The sequence below is a fragment of the Talpa europaea genome (assembly GCF_964194135.1).
Source record: "Talpa europaea genome assembly, chromosome: 6".
Taxonomy (NCBI): domain Eukaryota; kingdom Metazoa; phylum Chordata; class Mammalia; order Eulipotyphla; family Talpidae; genus Talpa; species Talpa europaea.
The window spans coordinates 21092439-21108086 of record NC_140072.1 but is presented as its reverse complement, the minus strand read 5'-3'; the positions used below and the strand labels follow the sequence as shown (position 1 = coordinate 21108086).

At 47.4% G+C, this 15648-nt stretch overlaps 1 protein-coding gene across 3 annotated transcripts in view; it reads right to left on the bottom strand.

The window, feature by feature from the left end:
* Window positions 1-5586: 5586 nt before the first annotated feature.
* VIT (vitrin) overlaps window positions 5587-15648 on the bottom strand; it is a gene marked incomplete at its 3' end in the record, with an annotated part of 73655 nt that continues 63593 nt past the window's right edge. For all 3 annotated transcript variants that reach the window (XM_084235848.1, XM_084235847.1, XM_084235846.1), the window contains 4 exons: window positions 11633-11736; window positions 8190-8416; window positions 6443-6956; window positions 5587-5765 (listed from right to left, as the gene is read on the bottom strand). In XM_084235848.1, the coding sequence (XP_084091974.1) occupies window positions 5587-5765; window positions 6443-6956; window positions 8190-8416; window positions 11633-11736 (1024 nt within the window). The remainder of the gene's footprint in view (window positions 5766-6442; window positions 6957-8189; window positions 8417-11632; window positions 11737-15648) is intronic.

The window sequence follows — 15648 nt, the reverse complement described above, 5'->3', positions numbered from 1 at the left end:
GCGTCCCAGGCCTGGCCCTGCCTCTCTCCCCAGCTCCACTTCCTGACAGCCCTGGCCCATGGTTATTCTCCCTGTGCTTCGTGCCTCCTTACTTTTGCTCTTGTCATTCCCTCTACTAGGATGCTTTTGCTATCATTTTTCTTCTGGTTAAAATAGACACTCCCCAGAAAATCTAGCCCAAGAGGCCTTCCCACGCTTGCCTGTCACCTATCACACTCATCAGAGGATATGTGGTTATTCATGTGTCTCCCTCACCAGCCCGAAGTTCCTCAGGCAGGGACCAGCTTTCACTCATCTTTGTACCCCAGTGCTTAACACAACACCTAGCAAAAGACTAACAATAAAATAAGCTAGCAATAATAGGTGCTTAAATCATATTTGCTGAATGAAACTCTGGAAGGTAAACAGAAAAAGGAGTTTTCATTTCTACAGAGCAATGAGAGCAGAAGGTGAAGAATAAAGTTACCCTGTGGGTAGATGCCTGAAGAAGATTCTGGTTCTAGAAAAACTGACTGTCACATAATGTAATGAACCTTAGAAAGGCATCCAAAAGAGTAGTGCAATCTGGAAGAAATTTGACGCTCTGTTTCTCTTGCCATCATATCCTATTTCTCTCTTTTGTCTCCCCTCCTTCCCGCGCCTTCGTATTAGGGATTGGCACTGTCAAATTGACCTAGATTCGAAGTTCTCATCCCCTTTAGTCCTTGTCCTTGATGTGCATTCCCCCCTCGGGAAAAGGGACTAAGGAGGACCCTGAAAAACAGGTGGGTCATGATTGTGTATCCAGAGAGCTTGTCCATGTGAGTAGGTCAGGGAGGGCTCCAAAGAGGAAATGACATTCGGATGGAGGCTGGAAGGATGAATAGGAGTTTAACAAGAGGATGGACAGCCCAGGAACTGTGGACTCTAGATTAAAATCATCCATTCTAAGTGAGGGCAGAGAGAGTCAGCAGCAGTGAAAGGGCGAAGTGCAGTTTTCATTGGACATTTAACAGACTCTTCACTTTACACACTTAATAGATCCTCAGAGTATACTTTGCAGAATTATATGTGTATTTTAAATTGTCAAGCTTACTAGAGAACCCCCGATGCAGCCCTTTGATCATCTCATGTGCTACTATTATAAGAAGCAGAGGTTAAGTACACAGACCCTGGGGTCCGATTGCCTGGGTTTAATAGGCATCGCCATGCCCTGATTGCATGATCTGTAAAATGAGAACACGAATAATACTTCTCTTAGAAAATCATAGAGATAAGTGAGTTGATGCATGTGAAGCAGCAAATACTGTTAGATGCTATTACCTTTTCATTTCTCAAGAGGTTGTTTGCAAGCTGCTGTCATGCTCGGTACGCATAATCCCATGATAGTAATTATACCATTTTAACTGTTCATTTGTGTGTGGTTTCCCGTAAGACTGTGAATTCCTTAAAGGCATTAGCTGAATAAATGCCTCTTCCCAAAATAAATGAATTCATGCTTTCAAGCATATTTCCTACTCACTACATTAATATATTGGTAACATAGAGGGCGAACTTTTCTTAGGTTGTAACTTGAAAATAACATTATTATTTAGAAAGGCCATGGATAGAGATATGTTGTCTTCCTTATAAAAGTCATGCCAGGGCCTCCCCGGTGGCGCAGTAGTTGAGCGCTGGGCTGCGAAGCTGCCCGCAGCCTCTGCAGCGCCTGTTCGATCCCCGGCCGCTCCCCGGCCACCAGAGGAGGGTCCCACATGGCGCGCAGACCTCTCCTGCCGCCCGCTGCTCCCCTCAGCAGTGTCCTTCGGTCCTTCTGCCTGTTCTGCTCCCCGCTCTGGCTCTGGTGAATTCTCTCACCCTCCCGTGCTTCTGACTGTACCCAGTGCTTGTAGAAATAAATAAAAATAAATCTTCAATAAATAAATAAATAAATAAATAAATAAAAGTCATTTCTAAGTAAAAAAATAAAATAAAATAAAATAAAAAATAAAAGTCATGCCAGCCTCCTAAGATGGCTGGGAAACTTACTTCATAAATGATTGGTTCTGCTCAAAAGGGTTTAAAGAGTCCAGAGAAAAAAAGAAATATTTGAATTTTGTCAGCTCTGCTGGAAATTTTTAGCAGAGTCTTGATACAAAACTTTAGCAAAGAAACTCTTTCAAGGGTTCTACCTCCTGAGAGATGGGAAAATTAAGTAGAGTTTAGACACATGTTTATTCAGAAGAGCTGATCTGATGCTCCTTGTCTGCTTGTTTTGGTTGGAAGAAAAAGGACATGGAAGACCTTTCTGCTGAGACTGTGGAATGAGAGAGAATGGCTTTTGGATGTAGGTGCTGGAGTTTGCGGGACCCAGAGAGCTCTGCAAAGGCTGGAGTGGAGTCCCCCTCCTTCCATCTGTAGCCGCAGGTATGCATGTGGGGGGGGGGAGCTCTGTTCCTTTGTATCTGCACAAATGTCTTCTGGCCTGACTTTGCATTTGGCAGGTTTGACATGGTCTGTCTCTAAGCCTCCATTTCCAGTGTGAAGATTTTAGCTCTACCTGGTGGCGTTGGGCACAAGTTAAGTTAAACAAAGTTGCATTTATATCCATGTCTCCCATGTTCCCCTCATCACCAGGACACTTTTCTCCAAACTGTTCTGGACAAATCCTGGTCTAACCCAGTCCCACATGGGGAGTTCCTCTCTGTTGTCATGACCTCCCAAGAGCCCCCACTTGCCTCAAACCCAGTTGTCTTGTGCAACCTCCTGAGTGGAGGCTGTCTGTGCTCTGTCACCCATGTATTCACACCTGGAATGGGGAGAGGTCTACTCTTCCCTCGTCGACTTTCCAAACCTTCCTCCTTCCTCCAACAAGCCCCCAGCCTTGGCCCTCCAACCCTGTCCCTGCTATCTTCTCACCCCAGTTACCTTCCCTCACCCGAACATACCAGAACAAGCTCACCGTTTCTCCCGCCATCGTGACTCCTGACACCAGCTCTGGCGACTTGAGCAGCCACAGACAATTCTGATGAGCTGGAGTACCTGCACCACCTCGATTCTGATGATCTTTTCTTTTCTTTTTTTTTTTTTTCTTTTTTCTTTTTTTTTTAAATAATAAATTTTATTTTTATATTCCCCATACAATTGCAACCCCCCCCATTCTGACCCCAATCCCTCCCCTCCCGCTCCCCACCCCCCAAAAAGTGTCTCTGGTTCATAGTTTTTTGTTGATTTTGATTTTCACTTTCTTATAGTTATTCATTTTCCTGGTCCCTTATTTAAGTTTTCTAGATTCCTGCTATGAGTGAGACCATCCGGTATTTTTCTTTTTCTTTCTGGCTTATTTCGCTGAGCATGATCCCTTCCAGCGCCATCCACTTTGCTGCAAATTGCATGTGTTTATCTTTTTTGAAGGCTGAGTAATATTTCCTGGTGTATATGTACCACATCTTCTTGATCCAGTCATCTGATGATCTTTTTTCCCACAAGGTCTGCACTCAAATATTTATTGACTACACGTAAATAAGGGAACAGTTCAAAGAAGTTCCATTCATCTTCAAAACTGTAATACCTATAACTAAGATAAACATAGAGTTTGTTTCCCAAACTGGGACAAATTTGTGAATGAAAGAGAGCACCAAAGTATTTAAATTATACTGTCTTTAGGAATATTTACTGACTGATGACAAATTTGTTTTTAAGACCCCATACTATAGTTACATGCAAAAACTGTTTTCCAAAATAACTTTTTCTTCAAAAAAATTAAAATAACTTGTATGTGCACATTGATTATAACATTGGAAGGAAAAAAAAACCTTCATGTCAATTATCCTCACATTCAAAAACAGAATTTTTAGCTGAGGCACTAACAGTGCATCACTGATAATTTTATGTGGCACTTCCTTTTTAAGATGATTTTTGTATTTTTTAAAAAAAGATTTATTTATTTAGGCATACAAGGACTGGGGTATAGGCCAGAGGTGCAGGGGATGGGGTGAGAGGATTCACCAGAGACAGGGTGGGGAGCAGAACAGGTAGATCTACTGAAATACACTGCTGAGGGGAGCAGCGGGCAAGACAGAAGTCTGCTGTGCCATGTGAGTCAGCTCCCTAGCCGGGAATAGAACTCATGCTGCAGTGGCCGGCAGTAGCTTGATAGCACTGTATTTAGTCCCTGTGCCACCAGGGAGGCCCCAGACGATTTATGTATTTTGAGGATTTTGAACAAATAGTTTCGCAAGTGGCTTCAAAGTAAAATTTATGGTTAATAAATTTGAAATTGCTGACACCTTTAATTGATTCTTCTCCTTAGGCCTCAATATTTCTAATAGCAATACACTCTCCAGGTACTGAGCATAATAAATTCAGTGTAAATTCTGTAAAATGAATGATATAATCAATTCAAATTTTGTTACCAAGTTAAGTGCAATTCAAATATTTTATGTGAATATTTCGTCCCAAGTATTGACAAGGTACCCTCTTTTTGCTTCCATTCAGAGTAGCATTCTTCAACACGCATTTTTTACAAAACAATTTAAAGAAGTCATCTCTATGATTCTTTTTTACCTTTCCCCACTTCACATGTATTTCACATCCTAATAGATGAGTCCTTATTGGCAGAAGTGGAGTTCCACCAAATCCCATCGTGGTTTACTTTAAAGCAAATACTAATAATGAGTTAACAAATGAAGAATCCAGGACAAATGCTAAACTAGATGTTACTCAGGCGTAACTGGGGACTCTCCCTGGAAGCAGCTCTAATGGGGACCCCGCAGAGGCAGCCCAGTTGTTCTCAATCCTGGCAGCGAAGCAGTATGACCTGCAGGCTCCATTCCCAGCGACTCTGATGTTACTGGCAGGGAGCGGGACCTGGAAACCAGCATTTTAATCTCCCAAGGATTTTGCTATGCGGCTTGGACTGAAAGTGTCTGCACCAGCCTAACTCAGTACTTTACATAAGATGCAGGCCCCCAAGGCCATGCCAACCTCTCTGAAATCTCTGTTGCAGGTGCAAGGGGTTCAGATAACAGTGAAAAGAGAGCAAATCTGGAGCTGCTGTGGCTGCTTTGCTTTCTCAGCGCCCCTGTGGGTGGTGTGTGGGCACCTCAGAGCAGAGGCAGGTGCACAGCAGGTGCTGGGGGATGGAGCAGAGCAGAGGGTGGCCTTGCCACAAACCCTGTCCTTGACCCAGCCCCAGGGCTGCACGCGGTCCTTTTTAACCTCTCACTCAGCAACTCCTACATTATCACGACAAAAGTACATGTTGAGGATTATAGAATTTTAATGAGAAGTAAAAAAAAAATCTTAAAAACCTCAGAAAAGCCCTCATCAAGCCTGTGATAAGTGCTGCCCCCTATCAGAACATTTGTTTTGAAAATAATTCTCAAACTGTAAAACCATAGCACCCTCCAAATGAATGTATCATTTTGGTGCATTTTACAAAAGTATGGGCATTTTCTACTCCACATTTTGAAGTACACAGAACCCCACTGGCAAAAAGTCATAACAATGCATCTGCTTTCCATGCCCGCATGCTTTGCTGCCCTGGGTGGCCCTGTGAAGCACTGCAGAGGGGTCCCGGAGCTGGCCGGGAAGGCAGCCCTTGCCGGTGCTTTGCTTGCTCTGAATTCAGTTCTGAGGCTGGGAATTGTACTCTGTACAAATGTTCCGGAGGATCTGGGGGACAGATTTGTGGAGGTTGTCAAACTCGTCCACGAAGAAGGAGTGGTCCCTGGCAGGGTGGGTGGCGATGACTTCCAGCTCGTCCGGTGCAGCCCAGGCCACACCGATGGCGTAGGTGATGACTCCTGCGGGGACAAAGGTGAGAGGAACAGATGTCCCCAGGAACGGGCCCTGCCAATGTATCTGGCCCTCCTGTTGCTGGATTACATTATTGTTGGCCTTTTGGAAGGGTCCTTGTTCTTTAAAGCTGCCAGAATATAGTTACAGATATAGGCCCTGATAGTTACAGATCCTATCCATGCAACCAGGACACGAGAGCCCACTGCCCTGTTCATTTCTGCTCCTTAAAGAGTCCTGTGGTGTTTAACTACACCCCTAATACACTGTCTATAGTTTTTTTTTTAATTTATTTTATTTATTTATGCATACAAGAGCTAGGGTATAGGCCAGAGGTGTGGGGGGGTGAGAGGACTCATCAGGGACAGAGTGGGGAGCAGAACAGGCAGATCTACTGCAATACACTGCTGAGGGGAGCAGCGGGCGAGACAGGAGAGGTCTGCTGCACCATGTAGTTCACCTCCCTGGCCAGCTGGGGATTGAACTTGTGCTGCAGTGGCTGCCAATAACTTAATAGTGCTGAGACTCAACCCCTTGCGCCACCAGGGAGGCCCCTCTCCCTACAGTTTTGAACCTTTTATTAAGTGATAGACAAAACCAAATGCATAAAAAGATTCTCCCTTCCTTGGACCCATCAAACCACAATGAGAGGCTCACCCCACACTGGCCAGAGAGACCCGCTTACCCTTGTTGTGGGCAGCCATGGCTGGGATTCGCACATTGTCATAAGACCTCCCGTCGGTGATGAGGATCATTAACTTCCTCTTGTTGGGCTTGGACTTCTTGAAGAGCTGTTCCAGGGCATAGTTGATGGCTGCCCCCGTGCTGGTGCCCCCACTCCAGTACCCCACCCTCTTGATGGCGTTGAGGATGTCGGCCTTGGTGCTATACTCGTCGAACCCAAACTCCAGCCGCTGCTCATAGGTGTACTGCACGGCCCCGATCCGCGTGTCTGTCTCCGAAATCTCAAATTCTTTGCTGAGGTTGGCCACGAACTGGAGAACGGTGCGGAAGTTGCCCGTCCCCACGCTGCTGGAGCCGTCGATGACAAAGCCGATGTCGGCGGAGTTGAAGCAGGTCTTGCTGCAGGCCAGTCGGTCAGTATCACACACCCGCTTCACCAGGGGCTGCAGGGTCTTGTGGAGGCTGAACCAGCTCGGCACGTTGAGCGAGTAGAAGCTGTTTGTTCTGCACACAGCCTGGAAGACAGAGGAGAGGGACACTCGCCACGTCAGGGGTCAAGTCTTCCAGCCTGTCTCCAGGGGAGGTAACGAAACAAGCGGACCCTTGTTTTCTGGACTAGTCCTCCTGACTCCCTTTCCCATCTCTGGTCACCCCTTCACAGTCAAGGGGCAAAGACCCCCACCAGTGAGCTCTGGCCTCACCCCCAGTCTCTGCGTTAGTGGAGACCCGCTGGTTAGGCAAATCCACAGCCAGAGGTGAATCTCTGTTTTCAGTTTCTGTTTCTGGCTCTCTGCACTCAGTTCACTGCACTGGCAGCCACCACGAGATCGTCGTTGGCCACCAACACGTCAGAGGATGAAAGCCAGCTGTTGCTCTGATTGGGAAAACAAGACAATGACTCAAGAAATGAGAAGTGAGTCAAGAAATCTTTCCAGAGCCGCCTTGTGCCCAGAGAGACGGGGTCCCTTGAATGAGTCAGGGAATGTACTAGAAACTTTTGCAGGGAGTCACTTAATAAACCCCCACTGTAAACCCTCATGGTGAAACTATGACCCCCCTTGTCAGGAAGGAATAAACTGAGGCCAGCAGCAAAGGGACACCCCTGAGTCCTGGAACACTTGCCTTTAAAACCCAAACTCTGTCCTCCAGAAAACCCTGCCTCCAGGCAAGTGAATATTTATTTATTTGCACCCACACTTGTTCCAGAAGAAGTTCAAGGCAGTGGCAAGTAAACACTGAGCAACCTGGCTGGTGTGGTCCTGGAAGGGAGCGGGCCAGAATGCCCCGTGCGTGCCCTGCTTGCCTCTGCTTCTGTGGGGCCCACAGGGCTGGAAGATTCTTCACAGGCATGAGGTGGCCTTCACTGTGAAACCCAAACTAAACTGGGGCGATCCGCGAAGGAGACAGACAAAGTGAATCATGTGTGTCGGTGTGAGCCCGTGCGCTGAGCTGCCTGATGCGAGTCTCGTGGGGCTCTGCATGGACCCAGGAGAGCCGCCAGATGGGACCTTAGGGACCCTGCTCTCCATCTCCTCCCAGGGCAGTGATGCTGGCCCTCGCACCTGTGGGGGTTGCTTTGAGAAGGTAATTCCAGGTTCCAGCCTCACTAGTCCCTTGTTGGAGGCCCTTCTGCCTAGAGGTGAGCTAACACCCATTTGAAGGAAGGAGAAAACCAGTGGGATGGCTGGGCCAGCTTTGCAAAGTGCAGGAAATCCTTCTGTTGGGTGTGTCTCCGGGCAGTTCCATACCTTGTTGGAAAAGTTGGGCTCCATCACGAACTGCTTCTCACTTTCCACAGCACCTTCAACGGTGATGAAGAAAATGTTGATTCCTGACTCTCTGGCGAGCTGGGACGCCTCCTCCACCTTGTCTGTGGGCCAGCCGTCCACCACGACCACGGCCACGTTGGGAGCACTGCCTCTATTTCCGTTGGCCTTGGAGAAGAAGCTCTTGGTCACAAAGTTAATGGCCCGGCCTGGAAGAAAAGAAAACTCATGCTTGGAGTGATCGTACTTATCATAAACACAGGAACAGATCACAGACGCACAGTCCAAAACCACACTCAACCCTCCCTCCCTGCCTTCCTTCTACTACATTGACTGTTTCAGGTGTGCAGTTCACGGGTGTTAAGTACATCCACAATGCTGGACAACCATCACCATTTTCCATTTCCCTCTCGAGTTTCATTTTAAGCCTCTACTGTCTAATTCTCTCAGTAAAAAATAGCTTTAGGGATCAGCAAGGGAGAAAGACTCTTGGGAACAAAAAAGCCCCTTCTTGCCAGTCACTGGAACCGCACCCAGCCCCTAAGCCAGCCCCTCCTGTGTCTGGGAGCCTAGGCTGGGAGGGGTTGGCTTTGAGAGACAGAGACTCTTTCTGGCCTCCCGGGGGAGCACATTGCTCTGGGAGCGCTTGTGCATGAAGCACATCTTCTGGGCTCAGTGATGTCTGTGCTGAGCTTCCCGGCTCCGGTCTAGCTGGCCAGGATAGCACTGCATCATTAACTGAGGGACTGTGCTCAGCCCTGGCCGTGCCACCTACTGGTTGTGTGGCCTAGGGCAGGACACTTGATGTCTCTGGGCCTAGATTTCCATCACCACAATCTGCTTTTGCTGCGTGTAATAGTGATGAGACGTCATGAAGACATTCCACTTGCCCATATACATACCTCGCACATTCTAAGACCACAGGAAATTTTCAGTTAAGCAGGGAGACCCACTGTCCCAGTTTTCTAGAACTTTCTCAGTTTTGCCACTGAAAGTGCCCATATTCTCCTGGGCAAACTGGGATGGTTGGCAAGTCAGGACTGAGTCAGGATAGATGCATATGGTAAGGCCAGGCTCTCATCTGGGTCTGCGGCCCCTGGTGGCACTGGGAATGTGTATACACAGATGCTCTTCAATTGTGCATAGTATTTTGTATGTTAAGGCATATATTTGGGTAGGAGGGCCGTAGTGCTTAAGAGATTCTCAAAGGGATCCCTCACTTAAGTAAGTTAAGAACCACTCTTTTAAAACTTTAGGACTAATGTTGTTACACTCAGTGCTTTTCTGGTTTCTGCCAGCATCCTGGCTCCTCTGGAAAGCATAACCATTCTTGCCAAATAAAAGGCCAGTTGGTTAAATAAACAGGTGCTGGGAAAGTGTCTTGGAGAACCCACATGAGCAGACTACATAGAACACTGTCGCTTAGGGAAAACCTTGCCTGATGAGAACTGCTTTCATAGCTAAGGGAAAATTTCCCTCAAGGGCTAAAGCATCCAGTATGCCCAGGAGAATATGGGCACTTTCACTGGCAAAACTTAGAAAGTTCCAGAACACTGAGACAATGGGTCCCTCCGCTTGACTGAAAATTTCCTGTGGCCTTAGAATGTGTGAAATATTAATGTCAGGGGACTGCAGGCATCAATAGAAGATCCTCTTAATCTCACACTGCCTTAAATTTGGAGGATGTGGTCAGGTAGTGCTCAACTCCCATTCCATCCACCTTCAGTAAGCCTTGAAAATAAGGGGCTGTAAATGTGAAAATGACTTCGTTGAGACTCCTTTGAGCTAAAGCTCTGGCTTTGTTTTAGTTTCATGAACTGATGTGCTCACATGAGATTTAGAGAGGAAAGTGAGGCAGAGATTGGACTTGTGTTTCTGCTCTTTCTGCGGACAGTGGGGTATCTGACTTCTCTGGGGCAGGGTTAGCATGGGTGGCTGTGTTTGGTCACTAGCGTGGCATTGAGGTGGTGGGGTGCAGACCATCAGTAGATTTAGAGGGGGTAGACAAGGTGTGGTTCTGGAGCTCACAGCTGTAGCAGAAGCTTCCTGATGGTGGCGGTGTCCTGGCTGAAGCAGATGCCCGAAGAGGCTGTGGCGGCAGAATTCAGAAGGTCGTGTCCTGGCCTTGGAAGAGGCAAAGCCGTGTCCTGGTCTTGGAAGAGGCAAGAACCTTGCAGAGCCTAGGAGTCCTGGCTCTCTAGGAAGCTTTAGAAGTTGCCACTGAGAGCTCATCCTAGAGTTCATCTCCTTAGCTCTTCCAATAATTCTCAAAACCATTTACTGCTCTGACATAAATCCCTTTCTGCTTGAAACAGGTGGATCGGATTCTGTTCTCTGAACCCAAACCCTAATCAACGCAGGGCAGAGTTAGAATATGTCATACTAAGACAACTCTCTAATCCCATGAAGTAAATAATGTGTCTTCTGAAGTTTTACTTCATGAGATATTATTGGAATTTCATTTATCTAAGTTTTAAAGTGAAAACAAATCAGAATTCAGCTCTATCATGCTTGTCTCTGAGATAATATTGATCTGGGATCCTGGATAGCAGTGACTTCGCCAGTATTTATGTAGCTTGTTCCAAGATCCAAGGTTCTGTATTGCTAATATACTGGTCTACAGAGATGTACACTGTGGTGAGGAAGGAAGTAATGAATCAAATTTGCTGTCACTGCAAAAATGCTTTCTCAAAGATGGTTCTAGTGCTGGTGTGGGATCCATGCAAAGTAACTGTACCTCACTTTTCTATCTCCTTGGACATTGATGATCGGAGCAGTTTCCCAGGGAAGAGGACAGTCACCCCTCCCATTGCCTCCAGAGCCAGACCACCATTTACAAATGAATGCACTGTCCCGGGCTCACTGGTAGCCTCTGGGTTAGTGCAAAACTGTTTACTAATGTTGGGCACTGCCAGGTGAACTGATGAAATGGAGTTTCTGGACCTGACTGGCTGAGGACTAGACCATGGACTTCTGGTGACTGCCCCCTCCTGCCCCTCCCCTCCCTGCGGCCAAAGCACAGACATCATAGCAGACTCAGCTAGAAACAAGGAAACTGTACAGTTAATACTATTTAACAGCAGCGGATTAGAACAAGATTTTCAAGATTTTGTGGTTTCCTGAATGGGACAGGTTACAAAACTTAACATTGAGGAGTGGCCCTCTACACCAATCAGGAAACAGTCATAACGGCTGGTCCTGAGGAAGTGGCCACGGCCAGCTCTAGGCAGGCTGAACCTCTGTAGCGTGTGTGAAGATTTTTGGCCCCTGAATCCATGATAACACTTAAAGAAGATATAGATGTTAGGAGTCACTTTTTGATGGACTGTTACTATTTTTTCTTCCCACATAGACTATTAGAAGACAACCTTGCATGAAGAGAACCACAGCAGCAAGCTGGCATCTTCTGCACCTGGATCACATACCTATGTTCGAAAGCCCTCCTTTGTGGGTAATTTTCTCTATGGCTGTCTTCAGATTTTGGGAATTCATGTGGGTCCTGAGGTTAAACTGGGTAGCAGGATTGTCTCTGAAGAGTCAGAATAGGAAAATAAAAATTAGCTGGAAATTGTTCAGCTTTGGAGGCAAGCAGAAAGCAGTCGATTCTTTTATATACGCAGAATAGAAGCGGGTGTTTGAGAACTCAAGGAGTGGATTTTAGTTTTGATGGTACCATTTCCTTACTGTGTGACCTCAAGAACTCATGAAACTTCTCTGGGCTTTAGTTCCTTATCTAGATAAAAACGAAGATCATAACATCCATATAGCTAAAGAGCAGGACTGTGGTCAAGTGGGATTTGTAACTGCAAGGATGTCCCAGACCTCTCCACACCCTCCTCCTCAGGAAGAAAACCCCAGCTGCAGGCGCCCCCTGGGGTAACCCTAGTGTTATAGAGCAGCCCCTATACCAGGTGCCTGACTGTGGGTGCTCACCCGCGCGCTTAAAAGGACTTATCAATGCTCTACTGCAGGCACACGCGAAGGTTAATAAAAGGTTTATTTACAAGGGAAGGGGAAATGAGGAAATGTACAGCTCTGGGAGAAAAGTGGGAGACAAAGTTTTAAACGCGTCCTACCCGATCCGCCAATCAGGAATCCCAAATGGCACTCTGAGAGCTGCCGCGAGCCAGGAGCTGTGAAGCCGGGAGGCCAGCGACAGCGAGCCAGCCCAAGGCCCACATGTTTGGTTTTTATACCCACCTGGCTGCTTAACTCCACCCTCAGGTCCCAGCCACCTTTTCATTGGTGGTGATGGGATTTGTCTTTTTTAATGTCTTGATGGCTTTAGTCTGGAGTAGAAGTGGAGTCCACAAAACCTGTATGGGATTAGCTCAGGACATTATTTTCCCCTAACCCTAGCACTGCTGCTTCATGGGGGTGTCAAGGAAAGGACATCCCTTCACCTTTTTCATTTTGCGGCTCCTGTGACTGGGAGAAAATATTCAAATCTCACCCAGAGGGCCTCCCCGGTGGCGCAGTGGTTGAGCGCTGGGTTGCGAAGCTGCCCGCGGCCTCTGCGGCGCCGGTTCGATCCCCGGCTGCTCCCCGGCCACCGGAGGAGGGTCCCACATGGCGCGCAGAGCTCTCCTGCCGCCCGCTGCTCCCCTCAGCAGTGTACTTCGGTCCTTCTGCCTGCTCTGCTCCCCGCTCTGGCTCCGGTGAATTCTCTCACCCTCCCGCGCTTCTGACTATACCCAGTGCTTGTATAAACAAAACAAACAAACAAACCAGCAAACAAATAAATAAAGCATGCCTCTATAAAAATAAAAAAAAAAATGCTCCAAATCTCACCCAGAAGGTCAATATCTTCTATATCAAAGGCTAAAAAGATCAGCTGGAAAGAAGCTGGAGTGAATTGAGTGGAGGAAGTCTGAGAATCCTTCTCTAGCGGTGGCTCCCTGGGAAAGTTGTGTGAACAGTTGGGAAGCTGCTGAGCAGAGAATATGGAAAACGTCTGTGAGCAGGTGGAAGGTGAGCTGGGAGGGACACGGGCTCTGTGGGGTAAAACGTGAGCCCACACACAGGAGGTGGGGATGCATAGCAAAGTCATACCTCGTGCAGCACTGACAGCCCTGGTGGGCGGGGTGACCTCCGGGCACCCTGGGCCAAGATCCATCAGGGCCTGTGCCTGGTTCAGTGCTTTGCTGCCACCGCTTGAAATTCTTAATAATTATTGAAAATGGAGCCCTGCAAATGATGTAGCTGGTCGTGGCTGCAAGTTACTGCCTTTAAGGAGAGGGAGGAGACTTCTAAAAGCAATTTTTTCACAAAATCAAGGAGTAGGGGCCTCCCTAGTGGTGCAAGGGGTTAAGTCTCAGTACTGTGAAGCTATCCACAGCCACTGCAACACGAATTCGATCCCGGGCTAGGGAGCTGACCCACAGGGTGCAGCAGACCTCTCCTGTCTGGCCCGCTGCTCCCCTCAGAGCAGGACTGTGGGGAGCAGTCAGTCTGCTCCCTACTCTGTCTCTGGTGAAACCTCTAACCTGAACCCCACCCACCACCTCTGGCCTACACCCCAGCTCTTCATGCATAAATAAACAAATCTTTAAAAAAAAACAACAACAAGGAGTAGATGCAGGAAGAAACAGTTTCTGGCAGTTGCAGGGAATTTCAAGGGACCTTAGGCAGATTCTTAGTGAGTCCTTTGGAGCCTGTCACAGAGCCGGGAGCTCAGGGTCTGAGAGGAGACATTCTCTGCCTCCTTCTCCCCCACTTACCCTTTTACGACCTTCCTGGGTCTCTCAGGGTGAGAATTTACAAACTGGCAGGAAGCTTGCCCCTAGGCCCTCCGTCTGATTAGTGAAGGAGACTGGCACCTTCTGGTTCTTAAACAAAAGCAAAGCGGAGGGCCCAGAAGGCCCGGAAGGTGTGCTTATGTAAATGAGGAGTGATGCGGAACTGGGATGACAGATTACTTTCAGGGAATAGGAAATAAAGAAAAGTTTCAAACAAGCTCTACCCAGGAAGGCCAGGGGACAAGCCCCACCCAGTGAACTGCTACTAGGCGAAAACCAAGTTCTGGTTTAAGATGAAGCAAAAACAGTCAACCAACAAAGCAAACTGCAGAATGGAGAAATGTGGGTGTTTCAGCTGAGCTCCACCTCACTTTCACCCCACAGAGCCAAGACCCCTGATCTGAGGCTGTAGAAACACCCACCACAGCCCTGGGAGGAGGGGGGTGCAGTGAAGAGCTCCACCACGCCCAAGGTCATGGCCCTCTTTCCTTGTCTCAAGGGCACCTGGATTTTCATTCTCACAGATCAGCTTTTGCAAATACTACGCCTGCTTCTTAGTCATCCAGGCTCAAAACCTGGACTCTATATTTATTTCCTCAGTCCTAGAATTCATCAGACCTGTCAGTCAATTCCCATAAATTCTTCCACTTGATTTTATTTTCTCTTTCTTCCTCCAAGTTCAGGCACCTTACTTCATGCTGGTTCTATTGTGAGAGTTTCTACCTTGATCTCTGCAATGTCAGCTGCATGCATATCTGCTAGAGAATTCTTCCTTTTGTTCAGCTCTGACTATAAATTTCTTCTGTTCAAAAATCGTCACAGGCACCCATTGTTAAACTTCATATTTTTGGCTTTCAAAACCATCTATAATTTAATTCTAACCTATTGTGTTCTCCCTCTCCTTCCTGGTCGCCCCTCCTCCCCCCACCTAGTGTCAGAATGAGGGGCTATTTTCTGTTTTTCTAGCTTTGTTTCATAACCCATCTTTCCCTCTGCTGGAAAATCCGAATTGTCCCCACCTGCTCCAGCTACCTCTGTCCCTTAGCCCTGGTTCCACTGACACACTGTGTGCCTGACTCAGCCTTCTCTGATGCACAGCTCCTCTCGCCATATGTGGCTTCCGCAGGCACTCAGCTGACACCATTGAGGAAACAAGTATCTCTACATTTTTCTTCTGTGAATCTCAGACGCTGCTGTTCCCCAGGTGCGACCTCCATCATGCACCCCTTCTCAGTTCATGCACTTCCTGGGAGATCTCATCAACTACAGCAATTTGGGGTCAGCAACATTTCATGTGTCAATATGCTCCCTGGAGCCCCAGATAGACATAAAACGACTTCCATACATTTCCATCTGGGATGTGCTCTGTGGTACCTGGGGGTGCTCTGCAGGCACCCCGGGTTTGATATTGCTCCAGGCAGTAATTTATCTTCCAAACCTGTTCCACTCAACCACAAACATCCCTCTGTCTTCCCTCTTCTCTTTAAAATTAATTTTCTTACATCATTTTGATTTCTCCACTCATGTATAGTCCCCATAATTCTGCCACCACCAGAGCACCCGTGACTGTCACCATAGTCCCTTGTGCTCTTCCCTCCATTTTGATCCCTCTCCTCCCGCTCTCCTGCCAGAGGCCTCAGATCTATGGTTTGTCTGATCTTTTTTTTTTTTCAACATCACTTATATTCAGGGAAATGCAAATC